The following is a 21,454-nucleotide window of genomic DNA, read 5'->3' on the forward strand; positions in this document are numbered from 1 at the left end:
GATATGTATCCATGTCTTTGTAGGATTTTATAAGCTTAGAGAAAATTATAGAAAAGCATATAGGTTGTTATTTAAATAATCATGTGTAGGTTGCTTATATATTTGTATTGGATTATGTATATATCCAGAGAGGCAGGTTTACTTGAAGCTAATGGAGCATAAGCTTCAGGACATCTGCTCATTCCCAGGCCCCGGGAGGGAGGCTACCGCATGCTTATATGGCCAATGACTTTTGTATAGGAAATAGATTTGAACCCCGATCAGTTAGGACCACTGCCTCTTTTCAATTGGACTTTACCCTTTATGACACTTCCTCTTTCGTTAGATGGCATTGGAGTGGCATTGTAGGGATCTGGGTAAGGAAAAGTAGGAAATAACATTTCATGTGGGTTTAGAGATATATTTATGTGGCACGCAGTCACTTTTGTGAATGAATTATTAACTGTCCCTGCATAGGAGTAAGTATCAGAAATGTTCCTACTGTCATCTCCTCACCTGGGGTTGTGCGAGGGCAGTGCAGAGTTAGAAGTATCAAAATTACACGGAAGTGTGTAGGTCATATTGCAGGAACAATGTTTGAAATGTCTGGGGCCAGAAGCTAGTCTGTAGAAAAATCTTTGATTTTAAGTTTCATTTATAAACAAAATTTGATAGAAGTTCTCTGAATTTGACAACAATCATAAACATTTTGTGACATTACTGCTCTTCATGAATAGTGAAGTGGAAAGAAACATTATCAAAAGATCAGTGAAATATAACTTCTCAACCATAGAAGAAAGAATGAATTATCTTTCTGCAAAAACTATTACACAAATTGTCCAGTAAGAAGTGATCTAAGCAAATGAAATAAAGAAATACAAGGGAGAAAGTATTGTAGAACACCAGATAGATAATAAAAATACTGTGTTTTCTGGAAGTTGCAATGCAGTGTGTTTCAGGTTTTATGAATTATGTTGTGATTTCTCTGCTTGTTCTAAGTAAGTGTTCTATTTTGTTTTTGTCATTTCGTAATTTTCTTTAAGTGGGATCCCCAAATTGTATGCATGTTGTATACAAATTGTATACAAGCCCCACAAATCCTGTATCTAAGTGTGGGTATATAGTGAGTAAACCAAATGAAAAGGCAAGAAAACATTTTAGGATTACTTGGAATGAACTACAGAGCATTGTGTTTTTTCTTTTTAAAGATGTATGTATTTACTTGAGAGAGAGAAGGGGGAGGGGGCAGAGAATCTTCAAGCTGACTTCCCGCTGAGCACAGAGTTGGCTTGGGGCTCAATCCCATGACCCATGAGATCATGGCCTGAGTGGAAACCAAGGTCCATCCACTCAACTCGGCTGAGCCACCCAGGCGGCCCTATGTGCCTTGTGTTTTTATACTAACACGACTTGCCTTAGAAAATTGCTGAGAAACGTATCTTCCTCTGGCCTGGAGGTGTCGCTCCAGTGAAGTTTTCATTTTGGAAAACATTGCTATGATGCCTGGCCAGCAGGGGGCGCCATGCTGTCAGTCTAGATGTGCGATTAGCTCTGTCTACAAGCGCCGTAGAGGTGGTTAAGAGAATAGATATTTGATGTGGCCCTCCAGAGCTCTGTGTGTATGTGTGTAAGAGGAGAAGAAATGGCTTTCTCTTCCTGCCTCCCGCTCCTGCTTTATCTCTTTCACACGCACCAGAGAAACTGAGTGTTGAAATGCGTGTATTACAGATCGTGCATTGGGTAGACATGATTAGGGAAAAGCTTGCTAGAGAAGATGACCCCTTGGGCTGTTGGCTCAGAAGTGGAGAAGGATGTGGTTTGATGAAAAGAGGAAAGAAAGATGTTCTAGGAATTTGGCAGGAGATTAAAGGAAGTAAGAGAACTTAAAAAGCTAATACTCTTCACCATAGAGTGATTTCTATTTAAGGGGGAGGAACTTTACTCTCATTTTTTCCTGTGGGCTGAGTTACAGGGTAAAGACTCTTGTGCTGAAAGCCAGACTGCTCTTCCCAAAGGAACGACTGTGTAAAAGTGTTATACTCTGATGTCGTACTGATGTTTGTTTCTTGTTAGATTCAAGTTGGGTAGATTAGAATTTCCTTCTTTAACGTAGGGCCCAGTCGTTGCTGGCAGGAGGGAGTGACTGTAGGGGTTAATATCACATATGAGTGGTTACTACAACATTTGTGGTGGGAAGCAGTGTAAGAATAAATTAGGTCTTTAGCCTAATTTCATGTTCTAATAAACAGCTCCTTATGTACGCCGTTCCTGAAATGAGCTAAAAATAACTGATGGTCCCTTGACAGTTACATCTGGATCCTACTAATTTTAATTTAAAATATTAAGTTATTATTAAAGTAATACATGTAAATTGTTAAAAGTTGAAATAGTGTGGAAGTTTGCCCCCCTCCCCATCTCTCCCATTCTGGTTCTGTTCTACCAAAGTCACCCACTTTGAACTCATTCTGTTTTTAATTCTTTTGTGGTTTCTACCATATTTCTAAATGAGGTTTAGAAATGATCTTTCTGAATTCTCTTGTAGATGAAGATTTAAATTCTTGACTTTGGTGCCAAGTACTGACATGGTATATCATGTTTGTTTCCTTCCTAGTGTAACTTGCTTTTTCTGCCTCATTTTTCTACTAGAACATTTTTTCGCATATCCTTTTTTCTCCCCTCAGATTGCTATCTATTATCAACCTCTCCCTATATTTTAAAAGAAATATCTCAAAATAGTGTCTCAGTTCTATTTTTCCCCTCAGCATCATCCTTCCCAGGTAAAGGGGCTGTTGTGTGGATGTGTTGTAAAACAATCATGCTAGAACTGCCTTGCTCTTTTGAGTTGAATTCCCTGTTTTTTCGGATACTGTGTGAGTGTGTGTGTTTTATTTATTGATTAATCTCTAGTATTGTTGAAGCCCATCTTGCAGTAAGCAGTTTCTTAAGAAAGCCTACATGAAAAGTAAATTTGAGGATCTGATAGTTTGGCTAGGTATAGAAATCTGAAGTACGGCTCTAGCTGTTTGTTAAGTTCAACACTGATATTTTTTCCCCTTTATAAATAAGTTATTTTTATAATCTTGCAATTAAAAAATACTTGATATTCTGTAATTTTAAATTTTGGTGTAAGTCTCTTGTTGTTTTAGGTACTTGGTGAAGCCTTTCAATCAGAAACCTTCTATCTTAGAATTCTGATGAATTTTCTCGTATATTTTTAAAAAATGTTTTCTTGCCCTAACTTTTGTAGAGCTCTTAATAGTTGGATATTGACTCTTGTATCAGTATTGTTAGGTCTCTACTTTTCATCTTTTTTTGTTGTTCTACTTTTTGGGAGGTTTACTTTTATTTTTCACTTCTATGATTAGATTATCTTAGACTGTTGTACTTCTAATTCCTAATAGCTCTTTTATTCTGTTATATTTTAAAAATAGCACCTTACCCTGGTTTTATATGAATGTATTATCCTCTGATAACTGATGATGTGAGCATTTTAAAAAGTATTCTTTTTAAAGTTTGCTGCACTGTGTTTCCTCTAGTCTTTTTTTTTTCATTTTCATTTTTGAATCTCTTTTTCATAATGGGAAATTTCTGCACATATCTCGTAATTTTCCAAAGAGCACAGAAGACCAAGGGGAGCTCTGTGATCATGGTTCAGATAGCAAGCTTGACTTTAGGTGAAGGACTTTGAATGTGAGTATGTGGAGGACTTTTTTCTGTCTTCCTTGAGGTTTCAGTGTTTGGCTGGAGCATGATCTTTGGCTCTCTGGCCATGGGTGTAGGGAGTCTGGCTGTGTGGACTTTCTGAGCAGCCAGGAGAAGGGGGTTTGTAAGAGAAGAATAGTGCTGCTTTTCTTAAGCCTCTGCTTTTAGCCCTTTATAGTTTATCTCCTGAATTTTCTCCAGACTCTTAACCTTGATCTCCTGGCTTGGCTCGCCTTGCTTTCCCTCCTGGCCTCCATCCTTTTTCCATCATTCGTGTCTCCACCTCCTGAGCCACCTCTGTTTTGTAGGCTAATGCCTCTCTCTTCCTGTCCACAGGCCCCTTGGACACAGTGGGGTGTGCCTGCCTCTGCCCTGTCTGTTAAGTGACAGCCATTGTTCATTTTATGTATATGCCATGGAGTGCCCAGATATTTGGTCAAATATCATTCTGGGTGTTTCTGTGAGGATGCTTTTGGGTTATATTAGTATTTGAATCCTAGAGTAAAGCAGATTGCCCTTTCCAGTGTGGGTGGGCTTCATCCAGTCAGTTGAAGGCCTATGTAGAACAAAAAGGCTGAGTAAGAGGGAACCTCTCCTGCCTGACAGCCTTTGAACTGGGACAGCATCCTTTTTCCTGTGTTTGGACTGGAACTACACCACTGGGTCTCCAGCTCGCTGATGGCAGATCTTGGGATTTGTCAGAATCTATAATTGTGTGAACAATTTATAATCTCACCGTCTCTCTACATCCACATTCTGTTGGTTCTATTTCTCTGGAGAGTCTTGACAAATGCAGTGACCCTCTTACTAGAACTGAAGTACTCTCTTAAAAATGGGTTGACTTATCTTCTCAGAAAACAGTTCTGAGAGTGGAACCTGTTCTTCTCCGTCGGAGCAGGGCCTCTCCGCAGGTGATGGTGCCCTCCGGAGATTTTCTCTCACAGCCGCTCCTATTCAGAAGGTACTGTAGAGAGACACACACAACTATCTTGCCAAAAGCAGAAAAGAATCTATTTTAGGGGGGAAAAATCTTCTTTGCTGATGATTCCATTCCTCATTTTCAAAACCATGGCTGTGTGTTTTTACATTCCTTTCTACTAATTTATGGTCCCTGAGTGGACAAAGGTGATAAATGTGTGTGTCCATTTTACAATTGTGAGTCCGAAGCCAGGTACTTTTTAGCTTGGGCCTTTGTTGCTATCAGAACCCCACAGGTAAAATCTTACGTTCCTCACGTCTCTATGTGAAATTTCAAGTGGACGACTACATGGATATGTTCACTTATGAGAAGTTGAGCCATATACTTCGTTCCTCATGCACACTGGAAAGGGCAGAAAACCTAGCAGAAAAATTTGAATTAAAATTAAACATTTGAATGAAGTTTGGCAGTTATGTGCGACTCTAAAAATGATACTGCTCACTTGGAGTTTTGATATTCATAAACTCCTTGGCCTCTTTGTAGCACGCAGGACTCACAGTTTTTTGCTTTATATCCAGACCTAAATGAAATTTTTGTGCGTTCCACACTAGCGAACCCTGCATCTCCAGCTAGTTTCCCAGTTTGTCTGCTTCGGTTACCATCCCATGTAGGTCTGGCTTATTAATGGAGTTCCTGGCTCTGGCTGCTTGGGAAGTGAGGTTTTTTGATGAGTTTCGACCTGCCCTTGCAACCAGCGGTAGCCCTGCCTCCTCGACTGAGAGCAGCCTCTCTGGAGTGTGAGCAGGCCTTAGACACTTCTACTGTGATGACTCTATTTCAGAGTCCTCTCACACCTTGTTTGACTTGTAGTATGTCAGCCCTCAGGACAGCCTAAGACCTTTTGATTGGGCTTTTTTCCCCTGTGTTCAGAAAGAATATATTGAATTCTGAGTGAAGGACCAAAGGTATAATGAAATGCAATAGACTTGGACCTGTTCTGCTTCTTCTGGGGCAGTGGCAGGACTGGGCTTCATTTGTGACTCCGGGACCTGTTTGCCTTTAGGTCAGGCATTCTCATAATAGTTGTTGTTTCATTTTATTGAAGATGAGAGTCTCACAACTTCTTTTCAGTTGACTTTATATCCTAAAGTTCACAGGTTTTCTGGTAAATTAATTGAACAAAACCTGCTTTTCAGAGGTGCCACATTTAAAGATAGTAGCCATAAACACCCAGCGTGTCTTGCATTTTTGAACTGCTTGTCTGAGAGGCATCCGTGGTGGAAGGTTTCCCTGGCAGCATGCTTTGTGCTCAAAATGTTATTGTCTCTCTGTTCTCTTCTTCCCTGTCCACGTTTCCATGGAAGTATTGAAATAAATGCTTTGTGTCCAGAGCTCTTTATTGAATAATACATTATGTATAATAGAACAGATTTGAAAATATGGGGACTCACGATATAGTAGGAATTAAAGGGAATCTCTAATTGATGCAGTTATGTTCACAGGTATATTTATAAGTTGATTAGAACTCAGCTCATTTTTCTCATTGGATGTGTATTATAAAGAATATGCTAAAAGGGTCTAGGTAAGCCATAATAAAGTGCTATGAAGAGGTGTATCACTGACAGCATCGGTCTAGGTCCACTTTCCTGCATTCTGGGAGCAAGCTATGAGATAAGGCAGTGTTTTTCCCCAGCTGTAGACTAAGAAATAGGAAAAGTGTCGAAAATAACAATATCATTGTTTTCAAATGAGCTTCTTAACCTTTATTTGCAACTGGTTAAATTGCAGTAGTTCAGGCAAATGAAGTGAAAATTTCTAGTGAAGTGGTCCTATCCCTGTTTATCAGCAGCAGTTTCTATATTGGAGAGGATTTCCAGAATATAACTTAGGGGGGTTGGTTGGCAAAGCAGCAGGAGTCCGTGCTACCTGGGAAGGGCCGTAGGTTTTGTTGTCCATTGGCACCCCCTCTTGGGTGACTCCCAGCTGTGCCCTGATGACCATCGTCAGCAGGAATGGCAGGGGGTCCCCTGGCCTTTGCATGTAGTGTCTCACTCACTCTTGGTCTTTTCTGTGAGTTAGTTTAATACACTAAGTGACAAATGAATTAAGTTGTTTATGAAATGAACATGAACAACTTTCTTAGGACACTGTGTTTTCTTGTCTTCCACCTTCAATAATCCAGAACTCCTTGCTGAGTGACTATTTTGAGAGGAGAAAGGTGAATGGCATCTTATAGGACCTGGGTGGAATGGAAGTTTCCAGAGCATGATCATGGAGCACTGGTTCAGCTCACAGTCAGCCTCCTGTGGAGTTATTTAAAAGGGCCCTCTTCTCTTTCAGTCAATATTGAACACTTCCTGTTCATTGGGCACATACAAGAGAATGTAATGTCCATGTAATGCAGGAGAATAAAAACAATGCTTCTGGCTGTATGTATACCTCAGGTGGATTTACTGCTTACATTTCAGGGAGGAGTGTCAAGCTAGTTTAATTTCTGGGTTTCTGGAAGCTTGTTTTAGGGGAAGTTGCACTTTGAGCAATTATTACATTTTTGGTTTTCCTTTGGAGAACAGTTGTCAACTCGGGTTTTTCTCACAGCTAGAAAATTGTACTCAAGTGTCATGTCTGGGTTCTTGCTTTGTGCTGATTCCGGAGATCAGACTTCCACAGTGCTTTGTGATTTGTGGCAGACTTGGCCCCAGACCCACATTTTTGCCAGGCCCTATTTTCTCTATGGGTTGTTTCCCGTACTTGCCAGATCCTACGAGTGTCCAAGAGAAGCACGCCCACCATACACATAATTGAGTGCTACCCCTGCTGAGCCACGTTCCCCAGGGGAGGGGCTTCACAGGTTGTTGCTGTTGTCAGAGCTTGTCTTCTTAGAATCCAGAGGCTTCCAGAGGCTTCCCGTTCCTGAGAAGAAAAGGCCAGCATGTGGCCGTTCTGGTCTCTTCATACTGCTCCACGTGGCTCCATCCACATTGGCCCCTTCCTGCCCCTCCCACAGAAGGAACAGCAGGAGCTCTCCCACTCCACACTTCACATGTGCTGTTCTCTCACTCTGTGACACTCTTGCCCTGTGTACCCATGCAGAGATGTTCCTGCTGATTCACCTCCTCCAGGGCTCAGCACACCCATCGCCTTCTCAGTGAGACATTCCCTGATCGCGCCATTGAGAATTGTGCCCCTTCCCCTGGATCCCACCTGTGTACCCCTCTGTATCCTCCTTCCCTGATGGATTTTCCTCCACGGTATTTAGCACATGTATCCTGTCATATATTTTTCTTCACGCTGATTTTTCTTCTAGAATGTAATTCTCTTGATGGTATGCATTTTTGACCAGTTGGTTCCCTGCAGTGCCTGGTACAGTGCATAGTACATAGATGGGGCTCAGTAAACATCCGTTGAAGGAAGGCTGAATGGATTTTTGACAAATCCCTGATCATTCTTCATGCCACCTAATTTCAAGAAATAGCCGTCTAACATATTTAGAGAGAATCTGAGTAAACCACAGGAAACCCTGGTTTTCTCCTGGTCATTTGTCCCCATTCCCCAGGCTCTAAGATGTGCTAAATACCCAGGACCACTTGGAGCCCGGGCCTGTCCTCACTGTGAACAGCCATCCTCGTAGGTATGCTGACACATGTGGTCCAAGTGGGCATCTTTAGGGGGTGACTCATTCACCTGGGTGAACAACTCTTCTGTTGGGAACCTCCTTCACTGACCCATTTCACCCTGTGGATTGTTCTTTCCCCTGCTACAGTGGATGGTAAATGTCTCTTATCCTTTTGTGTCTTATAGTGTTCAGCTGGGTTGACTTCAAATAGGAGATCTGAACCAATCTACCTGTGCAAGGGCGGTTGCCAGTCAGGGTGTGGTCCTTGGACCAGCAGCATTGTTTTACTACTACACAGCAGCCATCTCTTGCATGAACGTCAGTTTCTCTGAATTATTGATTATGCTTATTCTATTTCAGTCTGAAAATATTTTAGACTCACTTTTCTGTTTCGACTAGAATCAAAGTTAGTCTGCTTTCCTTCCCCATCTTATCTTTGGTTTGGGATCTTTTTCTTATCCAACCTTCTACCTTTATGGCATTTCAGAGACATGTAGGTCCCCTTAAGCATACTTAGTATTTTACTCAAGTGGGAAATGTTCACACAAAGATGGGGTCATGTGCCAACTGTGTGTGTGTGTCTATTTCATACAGATGGAATCTGGGGTTCAAATGTTACAGTCAGACTACCTTATAAGAAGCTTTCTAGTTTTAGAGTGTGTGAATTTTCATGTTTCCTGTATGATAATGTTGTTTGCTTTATTTCAGTGGTCAGTACACCATAAAGGAATGCATGGTGTTCTGTTCGAATTTGTCCGCTAAACTGCAATTAAGAGAACTTTGCACTGTGAGCTTATCATGTGCATGAGTTTGATATAGTTTCCCTATGCTTTAATAAGCTTGATTTGAGCTAGTATCTTCTGTCTGGCAAAATTTCACAGTGACAACCTGTACTCCAAAGGGCTACATAAGTGTGTAGGGGCTCCATGCAAGCACATTTTCTAGCTAGTTCAGGGATATCCCTTCAGGTGTCAGAATCTTTAAGTTTGAACTGTCTTAAAAGTGGTTCCATATACTTTTTATTTAATATGTATATTTAATACCTTAAGCAAAAGAAGACCCTTTGCTCTTCTATTTTGGTGCTTCTAATTTGTTGTGTATTCGAAACCTGCTAGATAGTCTTGCTACAATATATTTCATGTAAGAGTTGTTTCAGAATCATGTCTTCGGAAGGCAAGTTAGAAGTCAAGCAGGTACTTTTATGGGTAAATCTTCGAGCAGCCAAAAGAGGAATGGTTCATTTTGCCCCTTTGGCTTCTCAGTTTATGCCTTTAGATTATTCATTGTTCATTGATTATCTGCTCTGTGGTGGGAACATACAAAGTTGAAGTAAGCATTCTTAATATTCCCAGAATCTATTCTGGGGATAGATAAATAAAATATAAAACAAAGCAGAGACCGTATAATATAGGTGTAAACACCATCCTGTGGGCTTGGAGGAAGAGGAGTCTTTGTGGTTTGATCAAACTCAATGGAAGATATGAGTTTGAATGGGAGAGGAAGATGGGAAGGGCAGTTTAGTTATGGAGACACCATGTGGATGCGGAGGATGTCCCAGGTGGAAGCAAAAAAGGGAGCATCTATAGATTCAACACAAATTAAATTGAAATTTTAATGGCATTTTTTTTACAGAAGTAGAAAAAACACTGCTAAAATTATGTGGAACCACTAAAGACCCCAAATAGCCAAAGAAATTCTGAGAAAGAAGAACAAAGTGGGAGGTATTACACTTCCAGATTTCAAGCTATACTATAAAGCCATAGTCCTCACAACGTATGGTATTGGCATAAAAACAGACAAATAGGCCAACTGAACATAATCAAGAGCCCAGAAATAAACCCAAACATATAGGGTCCCCTGATACTTGGATAGGGAGCCAAGAATCCTCAAGAGAGAAAAGATAGTCTCTTAGATAAATGGTGCTGGGATAATTGGATTTGCACATGTAAAAGAATGAAACTGGACCCCTATTTTACACCACTTACAAAAATTAATTTGGAATGGATTAAAAACTAAAACATGAGACTCGAAGCTATGAAACTCCTAGATGAAAACATAGGAAAAAAGCTCCTTGACATGGTTTTGGTGATGATTTTTTGGATGTGACATCTAAAGCACAAGCAACAAAATGAAAAGCTTCTGCACAGCAAAAGAAACCATCAGTAAAGTGCAAAGAGAACCTTTGGAATGGGAAAAAATATTTGCAAACTGTGTATCTGATAGGGGGCTAATATGTAATATATACAAAGAACTCCTGCAGCTTAATGGCCAAAAACGATAACCCAATTAAACAATGGGCAAAGTACCTGAATAGACATTTATCCAAAGAAGATATATGAAAAGCTTTCATAGGCACATGAAAAGATGCCCAGCATCACTAGTCATCAGAGAAGTGCAAATTAAACCATAAGGTCCTATCATGTGTCACCGGTTTGGATAGTCACCATCAAAAAGATAAGCGATAACAATGCTGGCATTGATAGAGAGAAAAGGGAACCCTCTTGGTGGGACTATAAGCTGGTGCAGCCACTACGGGAAGCAGTATGGAGTTTCCTCAAAAAATGAAATAGAACTACCCTATGATTTAGCAGTTCGACTTTTGGGAATATATCCAAAGGGAATGAAAACACTAACTTAAAAAGATATCTCCACGGTCACGTTCATAGCAGCATTGTTTACAATAGCCAAGACATGGAAACCGCTGAAGTGTCCACTGATGGATGAAGAGGTTGTGGTATATACATAAAGTGGAATATTACTCAGCCACAGAAAATGACAGAATCCTACCATTTGTGACATGGATAGACCTTGAAGGCATGCTAAGTAAATCAGAAAAGAAAGACATGTTCTATGATCTCACACATGGAATCTAAAGAAACAAAACAAAACAAATCCAGACTCATAGAAAAAGATAAGATTTGTGATTACCAGAAGTGGGGGGGAGAGAAATTGGAGAAGGTGGCGCAAAGGTACAGCCTCCAGCTGTAAGATAAATACATACAAGGAATGTCGTATACAACATGCGGCAGTAGCATGATATATCTGAAAGTTATTATTTTTTCCTTTTTTCTTGTACCCACATGGGAAAATGGGTGTTAGCGGAACCTGCTGTGGTAACCATTTCACAATATATGTGAATCAGAACATCCTGCCATATGCCTGAGTTGTGCAGCGATGTATGTCAATTATTCCTCAATAAGACTGGAAAAAATTCCAAACAAGCATGAGCAAAGGTGGCCAAATAAAGGGTGTGATAGGAATGGAGTTTATTCCAGTGTGGTTGAAAGAATAAACCCCTGTGGTAGGGATCTAGAGGGACACACTGACCTGTTACACACACGCCTGGGACCCAGCGCATCCTTTATGGAGTTGACTTGCTACGTCGAATCAGTGGCTTTATATTAAGAATTGTCACACATCACACATCCAGGGATAATTCTACTCACGAGGATCGCTCAATTAACGTTTTTTTTTTTTTAAGATTTTATTTATTTATTTGACAGAGAGAGAGAGAGAGACAGCCAGCCAGAGAGGGAACACAAGCAGGGGGAGTGGGAGAGGAAGAAGCAGGCTCCCAGCGGAGCAGGGAGCCCGATGCGGGGCTCGATCCCAGGACCCTGGGATCACGACCTGAGCCGAAGGCAGACGCTTAACGACTGAGCCACCCAGGCGCCCCTCAATTAATGTTTCTATCTCACTCTTTATTTCAGTGTTCATGTCTTTTGCTGTATTTGGAATGTGTACCTCTTTCTGTCTTGGGACCCTTGAAACATATTTTCCTTTAACAAATATTCTTTTCTTTGGTTAAAGATTTATTTATTTATTTTAGAGAGAGAAAGAGAGGGAGAGAGTGGGAACAGGGGGAGGGGCAGAGGATCTCAAGCAGACTCTCTGCTGGTCACGGAGCTCCGCCAGGGGCTCCATCTCACGACCCATGAGATCATGACCTGAGCCAAAACCAAGAGTCGAACGCTCAATTGACTGAGCCACCTAGACGCCCAGCAAATACTCTTGACGTGCTTACTGGAGCTCTTAGAAGGCGGGTAAATCTTTCTGCTTACGGTGTGTGAATAGTAAATATATCTAAGTTTGAAAACAAAGATCACATTAGATTTTCTTGTCAGGTGTGCCCTTTTACAAAATCTTTGTGGGACAGGGCCAGCACAGCAATTTTCTTGTCCTAAATTCTGAAATATTTTATTTTTAAAACCACTTTTAAAATTCTCTCAACTTTTTGTTTTCTTTGTAGAATTTACATCTGTGCTGACAGTAGCATTTTTCTTTGTACTTTTAGTACGGCCAAGTACAGCGTGTTGACGTTTCTACCTCGATTCTTGTATGAGCAGATTAGAAGAGCTGCTAATGCCTTCTTCCTCTTCATTGCCTTATTACAGGTAACGCTTTTTTAAAAGTGATTTAAAATTCATAATGTTAATTGCATGCAAAATGGGATTTTGCTGAAAGGTCACTTAACTGAAAAAGTGTCATCATACTTGAATGTAATTTGTCCCCTCATCCAGTCATCGTTTTCATGCACAGACATGAACTCTGCATAAAGGCAGACTTCTTTAGATATTGCCATAAGGATAATTGCAGTTACTAAAACAGGCACTGAAAAGTGGCCCTAGAGTCATACTTTTAACCCCTTTTCAGTTTTAAACACATAGCAATGTTAGATGAAATTTTTAAAATATGTAAAACACGTAGCTAGTTTTTAAAAAGAAGGTAATCACTTTGGTAAAACAGAAATGGAACAGAAAAGTCCAAAGAGTGAGTGTTGAGTGTCATATTTTCTTTTTTGTAGAGAGGATTTTGATTTTAAAATGTTAATTTGTCAACTTCCGTCTTTTGGTCTCTTGTCTTACAGCAAATTCCAGATGTGTCTCCAACGGGAAGATACACCACCCTGGTACCACTGATCATTATTTTAACAATTGCAGGCATCAAAGAGATTGTAGAAGATTTTGTAAGTTTTTGCTTTCATATAATAAAAACCTTGTATTGAGTATAACTTGTAATTTATTTGTTGTTCTGTTTTTCTTTGTTGAAGATAGGAAATTGGTCAGTAGTTTAACCTCTCAAGGTTCATGATGGTATTTTGGGGAGGGAGTGTGTATACTCAGTGTCTTAAATACCTGTACAGTGACACAGAAGTAGTTCCAACTGTGTTTTCTAATGTTAGCTCTGTGAACCCTCTTTGATTTTTATCACTGATGTTCCTTAAATTCTTCTTTAGAGCTTGCTAATTTGGGTAGCAAAAAGGTGGTATTGCTGCCTCTTATAGCAGCATTGGGCCGGCTGTGCCTGGGGTGATTTTATGAAATCTTCTCTCTCCCCAGACTTATCTCAGTGTATCTCCAAGTTCACTGGCTACAATCATATTCATGCTTTCTCCCCTTTTCTCAGTCTATGGTCTTGTCTGCAGGGTCTTTCTCTTCCTCTCTACCCCTCACTCCCTCCTCCCCTTTCTCTCTCTCTCTCCTTCCCTCCCCCATCCGTCTCTCTTTCTCAGGCTTACACATACACTAGCACACATTATGTACATTTTTTCTGGGAATAGGTAAACAAATAAATGGAATGCAAATCAGAAGTACTTATCTCTCAAAGTTCTTTACCAGTAAAATGAATTCAGTTGCTGTTGGGTTTATCATACTGAGTAATTCTTTTAGTCTCACCTAAAAGAAGCAACGCATGAGAAGTCTCAAACTTCTGGGGCGCCTGGGTGGCTCGTTGTTAAGCATCTGCCTTCAGTTCAGGTCATGATCCCAGGGTCCTGGGATCGAGCCCCAGAAAGCCTGCTTCTCCCTCTCCCACTTCCCCTGCTCGTGTTCCCTCTTTCACTGTCTCTCTCTGTCAAATAAATTAATAAAATCTTTAAAAAAAAAAAGAAGCCTCAAACTTCAGAGTGCTCCTTTCTTGTTGGAGCCAAAATGTCCTGGCTGACACCAGAGTAGAAGGCATCCATGTTTGTGACAATTGTCTACTGAGTTTAGTGAGTGCTGCTGGGTCACAAACCTCTGAGCCGAGCTTCACAGCGTTTGCGTTGCTGCAGGTCCATTTCCTGGAGCCTTGTTTCTCTCCTGATCTATTGTTGCTGTTTCAATTATGCATTTGGAACTTTTGAATCTAAAAACTTTCTTTTCTTTCTGGTAACAGAAGCGGCATAAGGCAGACAATGCAGTGAACAAAAAGAAAACAATAGGTAAGACACCAGGCTGAATCACTTTTTCCACTAGAAAACTCTAGACCCACATTTAAAGCATTTATAATAAGTAGCTAATGGTATTAAGTGGAGGGAAATGATCTAGAAAATATTTTAAAGAAATAGCAAAATTACAAACCAATCCAACAAAATGTGAGCGCAGGCTATTAAGATTTGAACAGAATTTTTCTATTTTAGAAGCTTAGAAAAGGTGGTAAATTTCAGGAACTTGACATACTTTAGGCCTATAAAAAGTCCAACCATTCACATCCTTGGTTTATAATTGCTACCTACCTCTCTATTTTTTACTGTATTGATTTCTAGAACATTAGGTCCATATTGTGTGTGTGTGTGTTTAATCTCATAACATCAGGGTGATATTTTTCTTCTGGGATAAATACAGCTAGTTTTAACTTATATGCATGTATCTATATGTGTGGTGTATGCATTATCATGTATATATGGTACGTGGATTGGGGCTCCATTTTGAGGAGTGGTGTGGTATGACTTTATGTCTGAAGATATGGTATGTTGAAATTAGTAAGTGAAATTTTGAAAGGAGCCTTTTAGATTTTGAAAAGCTGATTTTATTTTGATTATCACCAATATTAACTGGTACATTGTTTTTTCTTTTTCAGTGTTAAGAAATGGTATGTGGCATACCATTATGTGGAAAGAGGTAAAAACTATAGGAAACATATTGAGGGTTGCTGGAGGTGGGGAGGTGGGTGGGGGGATGGGGTAACTGGGTGATGGGCATCAAGGAGGGCACATGATGTGACGAGCACTGGGTATTATATGCAACTGATAAATTATTGAACACTACATATGAGACTGATGATGTACTATATGTTGACTAATTGAATTTAAATAAAAAATTTTAAAAAACCACTAATTTTAAAGATCTGCCAGAAAAGGTACTGTTTGGGGACTTGTAAGTAATTGCTAGTATTGATCGCAGTAGATGAAGTCCGGGTTAAGACATCAGTAATCTTTCATGTAAGTTTTACATCGTGAAGTTTCCCATGAGGTTTACTCAGAATTGCTGCCTCTTGACTCAGTTCCTTGCTTCTTCTGGAAAGTGCTCATTCTGTCAGTTCACAGTTGTGAAATTCACTGATCCTGTTGGATACTTCTGAAATAGCAAATGATTCTCTAGTTTCCAACTCTAATCCAAGAAACCTCTTCCCTGGTCTTCTGTTCTCCTAACTGAAATCAGCTTTTGGTTTGTTTTTGTTTTTGTTTTGTTTTTTTTTTGAAGATTTTCTAACTTTGGAGAATCTCACTTCTAACGTTTTTGGTGGAAAGAGTTTTGGGTTTAAGGTTTTACTGTGAAGTGTAAACAGAGGTGGAGTGGGGGTTGGAGGCCAGCCTGTTTCGATCCTGAACTTGTTTGTCATGACCAGCAGTCACTGCTCTTAACTTTACAGTAGTGAGAAGGGCTTGCCTCCACGTCTCTGGAAACGTGAGGTTGGGAGGGTTTGGGGATGGTGAGGGTTTTTTGGGTTGTTTATAGTGATGAATAGAAAATGTAGAAGAAATATGCTGTGCCATCTGGGTATCTTGTATCTGATAAAGTTAGCTTTTTAAGTGAGCCTCTGTTTTACCTGGACCTTCTTAATGGTTGCAAGATGTTTTTTTGGGGGAGATGACTTTCTTGACTTCAGGATTTGAAGCTGATTAACATGATTTCAAAAGAAAACTACTTTTTAGAAGGTTCACTTACCAATAGTTTCTCCTGCTAACCATTTAACAAGCAGTGTTTAAATATGCTTCTATGATCTTTTACTCTGCAAAATACCTGTGGTACAGTAACTGCAGCTCTCAGCTTCGTTTGTGTTTTGTTTCCTTTGTTATAAGAGAACTGTGAAGTCTTTTTATAGTGTTTTGTGATAACACCTTAACCGTGGTAGCAATCTAGAAGTCCTGTAATGCCAATATTAATTGACCTCCCTCTTATTAGAAGTCTGTGGTTCTTGGTCAAGTGGTTGGAAATTCTTGACCTCATAGAGGTTAGAAATGCTCAGTGCTGTGGGGGTTCAAGGATTCCCACTGCACTTAGGAATGGCCTCTGTTTCTCCAAGCGCTTCCTGACACCTTCCCCTGGCCCAGAAAGGTACGAACAGTGGCTGGAGGGAAGAATGCTTGGGATTTGGATGTTTGCATTACATGAAACAGTAGAAAATGAAGTGATGGTCTCTGAATTCTGGGTCTAGGAATTGATGGCCTCACAGACTCCTAAAGCTCATTACCATTTCCTACACACATTTGAAGTTAAAAAAAATCCCAAACCAGATACCTGTTATATGCTTTGCCACAAATATTTTTGTTTCAATTAAAATGCTTTTGTTTGTTTAAATGCAGCTCTTAGCATGTCCCAGAGATGGTGTTAGGCATTGGGGATGCAAGTAAGAATAAAGCACGGCCCCTGCCCTTAAGAAGCTGCCTACCATTGTTCTCAGCCTTCAGTGGGCATCCCAGTAGCTTGACTGGCTGGTCTAATACTGAGTGCTGTGTGGGATGTCCCCTCAGAATTTCTGATTTGGGGGGCACCTGGGTGGCTCAGTCATTAAGTGTCTGCCTTCGGCTCAGGGCGTGATCCCGGAGTCCTGGGATCGAGCCCTGCATCAGGCTCCCCCACGTCCTCCCACTGGGAGTCTGCTTGTGTTCCCTCTCTGGCTGGCTGTCTCTCTCTCTGTCAAATAAATAAATAAAATCTTAAAAAAAAAAGAATTTCTGATTTGGGAGTTCCACTGGGCCCTAGATTTTGCATTTGTAACAAGTTCCCAGGTGAGGCTGATGACGCTGGCCCGAACCACTGGTGTCATGGGAGTGGCAGGCAGCTGGATAGCATGCAGTGCGGTCCTGAGCTCTGTGCAGGGGCATGCTTCAGATGCTTCTGGAACAAAGGGGAGGGATGGCGAGTCTAGACCCATCGGTTCAGATGAGCACAGGCTTCCCTCATGTGATGTTCAGGTGTTCTCTTGAAGGATGAATGAGAGGTGACTATTTTAAGAGGGAAATGCTGTTCCAGAGAGAACTGGGTGAAAGTCTGAGGTGTATGGGAAGCAGAGCCAGACACATCTGCAGAGTGGCTCAGAACAAGGATGAGAATATGGAAGAAGAAGGGTGATAAGAGGTACCAAATACCAGAGATGTCAGGCAAGGTGGGCCTGGCTATCTTTAAGCTTCCCAAAGCAATAAAACTCTAATCCGAAACGCTGAGCTCGCGTTGGCAGTCCCTTGGGCTGTAGCACGGTAGTTAGTGAAGGCTGGGAGGCAGCTCTTCAGTGCAACTCCATAGCGTTGGGTGACTTTGAGAAGGCCTTTGAGCTTACTCTTCAAAATTAAGAAGCTTGAGAAGTCCTCTGAGGCTAGAGTGGATTCAGGGATCTAGAGGGGGTTCTTTCTCATCATAAGAATTCTCATTTGGGAAACTTCACACACTCAAGGGACAACCATGCATAAGACTACCAAATAGAAAACCATTTTCAAACACATTTCCAACCACGTCGTTTTTCATGTGCATGGAACTTCTCGGAACTTTGTGACTGGGATATGAATGTTTCTTTATTTAAATAACTAAGATAGGAGAAAGCCATAATTTCCCTTGTCCTCCCACTGAATTAAGAAAAAATCCACTGCCTTTTTTCTTTTGAAAACATGCCCAATTTTCCTTTCTAGTTTTTAACTAACAGCTTCTTCTGATTTTTTTAATATAATTAAACTATTCACATAAAATTCTTTTACATTTAAAACATTTTCAGTTTTCATAAGCATTCCTTACTTTTGTACTGATGGTTGTTCAAATAGCTCAGTAGCCCCTATTTTTTGATTTTCTTTTTATTGTGGAATGTGGAATATACTTATAGGCCTTCCTTTTGGCTTTAAGTTGATACTAACTTCAAACATACAGTGGTTCTGGAATTTAATTTTTACCCCCCTTCCTTACATTGAGCCTGATTTCTTACTTCCCCACATGCTTTGATAGTGTTTTGTTTCAAAACACTAGCAGGACATGTTTTTAGTAAACCCTCCTTTTTCCTAATAAAAAGTTAAATATAGTCACCTGCCAGTGCCATTCTCCTAGCTTGCAAGATCCAGGAGTCTTTCATGAATATTACTTTCATACGTATTTCTGAAGTATTCGGTTCGAAATTCTTGATTTCTAAGAGAATAGTAACATGCATTAGAATAAGAAGGAAGGCATAGTGCCCATGTTGAGTTTTGAACTTACTCACATGTGCTGAGAACAGCCTTTGTTCTTGTGCTCTCTGAGAATCGTGGCCTCTGGGACTTTCACACTCATAGTGTCCATTCGGTTATACCCCTGCTAGCAGATACTGACACTAAGCACGTGCCTGATTCAGGCCAGGTGCTTGCATGTACTTCCTTAATCACTGCATCAGCCCTACAAGGTAAGTGTTGGTCTTTCTCCATTTTATAAGTGAGGACGCTAGAGCTCACAGAAGTGAAGAACTTGCCAAGATCCCAGGGCTAGTGAAGCTCAGATCTGAACCTCAGCCTGCCTGACTTGAAAGCCGTATTCTACCCAGCTGGGTACTTCTGTGACGTCATGTAAAGCATTTACAGACTCTTGGTCATGGTGCCCATGTTCAGCGGATTAAGGCCTTTTTCTTTAGCTTGGGGTCTTGTGTCTGGAGAGTCTGTTTCCCTAGGTGGTCTCTGACTTTGGCTGTGACTCTTTTTGGCAAGTTCTTGAGGCTGTACAAATCTTCTCTGTTTTAAGTGGTGTGTTTCCAGGGGACCTTTTAGATGTACTGTTCATGGATGAATTCAGTATTGCCTTGTAATCAGACCACACTGGCCCATTGTTCGGTTTTGAATCTTGGGTCTAACACTTACAGGCTGTGTGGACCATGATCAAGTTATTTCTCTTTGAGCTTCAGTTTCCCCATTTGTAAAATGGAGAAAATTTAGGTGTGTTAACTCAATTGACCCTTGCAATAACCCCATGAAATATATGCTGTCAACCTCATTATATGCATAGATGAGAAGGCTGATGCCCACAGAGTTTACCTAACTTGCTCCGGGTTACTCAGGGCTAGCAAGGAGTCCAGCCTGGGGACTTGAGCCTGGCATTCAGACTGGCTCTGGAGCTGTGCACTTAACCAGTCTCCCTTACTGTGTACAGCTTGGCGATTGTTCCCAAGTTCAAAAGTGGGGATTTGCAAGTAGATGGAATAATCGTAAGAAAGTAAGACCTTGATAGTTGTTCTGACTCTTCTCTTTTCTTACTGTCCCTTTGTTTTTTGTTTCTTTTTTATTCAACATCACTGTAGAAAGGCAATATTATCATTTGTATTGAAATGTTTTCCTTCTGTTCTTGTCAAGGAAAATAATTTGGGCTTTTGCCTTAAGCGTCATGGCATAATTATGTAGTAATTTTTTCTTCAAATATTTAACTACCTTAATGACTGTTTGTGCTTTCCTGTCTTTCACGCTTCTCTGTCCTTGTCCTTGGTTTTCTAGGTGGCCGTGGGAGACATTGTGAAGGTCATCAATGGGCAGTACCTCCCAGCAGACATGGCCCTGCTGTCCTCCAGGTCAGGTGTGCGAGTGGGCACATTGTTTGAAATAACTGTGAATAAAACATGAAGTGGTGACTACAGGAATCACAAGCCACCCTCTCCCTTCCATCCCCCAGAGACACCAGCCTTCTCTCACCAGCCTGTTCTTCTCTTACTTGTCATTTGCCTTTTTTTGTTCCTGCCTTAATCCTAAATTTTCTTTCTCCATTCCCTTGTACTTTCATAGAACTCTTTTAGATGTACTGATTCATTTTAGTCTCGTAGCAGTTCTGGGCTATTCCTCCTTCATAGGAGACTCCCCAGAGCAGTGGAGTGATTCCATCAGTAACATGCAGATTGCAGCCTCTCTGAGGCTTGAGAACCAGTCTTCTGGTGGGTCCAGCCAGGAGCCTTCCCATGGAGCCAGGGCCTCCTTTACTAGCTTCTCAGAGATCTGGGCCATGTTCACAGCAGAGACATGACCTGTGGTTGGTGTTGCCCCTTCATTCATCTACATTGTATCCCCCTTTCTGCCCAAGTGCCATTGCCATGTTCTCCAGGTAGTTTCATGCTGGAAGGTGTCACCAATCACTAAGTGACATGAATAATGGACCGAGCAGTCCATGACTTTTCCTTGGCTTGATACATAAAAGTATATATCCAAGATGGAGTGCTATAATTAGGATATGAATAAATTTCTTTTCATGAGTTCAAGATTAATTTCTGTGATAGGACTAAAACTTCCTATGTTTATGTGCTGCAGGGACTGGCATCTAGGGACTCTCCTAGATGCTCACACTGTTGGCATTTTCTTTGAATGCAGACAGTGTTGCTTTTATTGGGTTTGATCCTACATTGGATTCTAAGCCTTAGCATAAATTTTCTGCTTGAGATAAAAGGTTTAAAAATAGGATCCCAGGCCCATAGAGAAGGAAGAGCATACACAGGGCAGGACTCATGTATGTCTGTATTGATTGGTAACAAGAGAAATAGTGAAATGTAGATCAGTTGACAGTTTGGAGCATGAGTTTTCACCATAACCCTCAGAAAACTTGGTTTTAGTATGAGATGGTTTGAGCTGACAACATGTTTCTAGGATGCTCATTACTGTTTGAGTCTGTACATTGTGCTAAGCAGTCCACTGAGTACATTATCCCATTTACTCTTCCCCCAAACCCTTGGTATCCCTCCTTTGTATGTGAGAAAACACAGAAACAGAGATTAAACAACTTCCAAGTCCACACAGCCCACAAAGGTAGCAGTAGGAGATTTTAACTTAGTCAGTGGGTTATAGACTTCTCTTGACCACTAACTATGCACCTAACCCCAGTGATTAGAAGTAACAATACAGTATCTGCCATGCTTATTGTTTTTTCTTTTTAAGATTTTATTTGAGAGAGAGAGAGAGAGCACGAGCAGGGGGTGAGGCAGAGGGAAAGGGAGAAGCAGGTTCCCCGCTGAGCAGGGAGCCTGACGCAGGCCTCAGTCCCAGGACCCTGGGATCA

General features: G+C 40.9%; 1 protein-coding gene across 1 annotated transcript in view; it reads left to right on the top strand.

Annotated features, from left to right (window-relative positions):
• LOC103664303 (phospholipid-transporting ATPase IB) overlaps positions 1-21,454 on the top strand; it is a 565,982-nt gene that overhangs the window by 122,016 nt on the left and 422,512 nt on the right. Inside the window, exons 3-7 of the mRNA XM_040621665.1 lie at positions 12,511-12,610; positions 13,084-13,182; positions 14,373-14,418; positions 15,057-15,097; positions 19,912-19,985. Of these exons, the coding sequence (XP_040477599.1) occupies positions 12,511-12,610; positions 13,084-13,182; positions 14,373-14,418; positions 15,057-15,097; positions 19,912-19,985 (360 nt within the window). The remainder of the gene's footprint in view (positions 1-12,510; positions 12,611-13,083; positions 13,183-14,372; positions 14,419-15,056; positions 15,098-19,911; positions 19,986-21,454) is intronic.

The sequence above is a fragment of the Ursus maritimus genome, unplaced genomic scaffold (assembly GCF_017311325.1).
Source record: "Ursus maritimus isolate PB19 unplaced genomic scaffold, ASM1731132v1 scaffold_10, whole genome shotgun sequence".
NCBI lineage: Eukaryota > Metazoa > Chordata > Mammalia > Carnivora > Ursidae > Ursus > Ursus maritimus.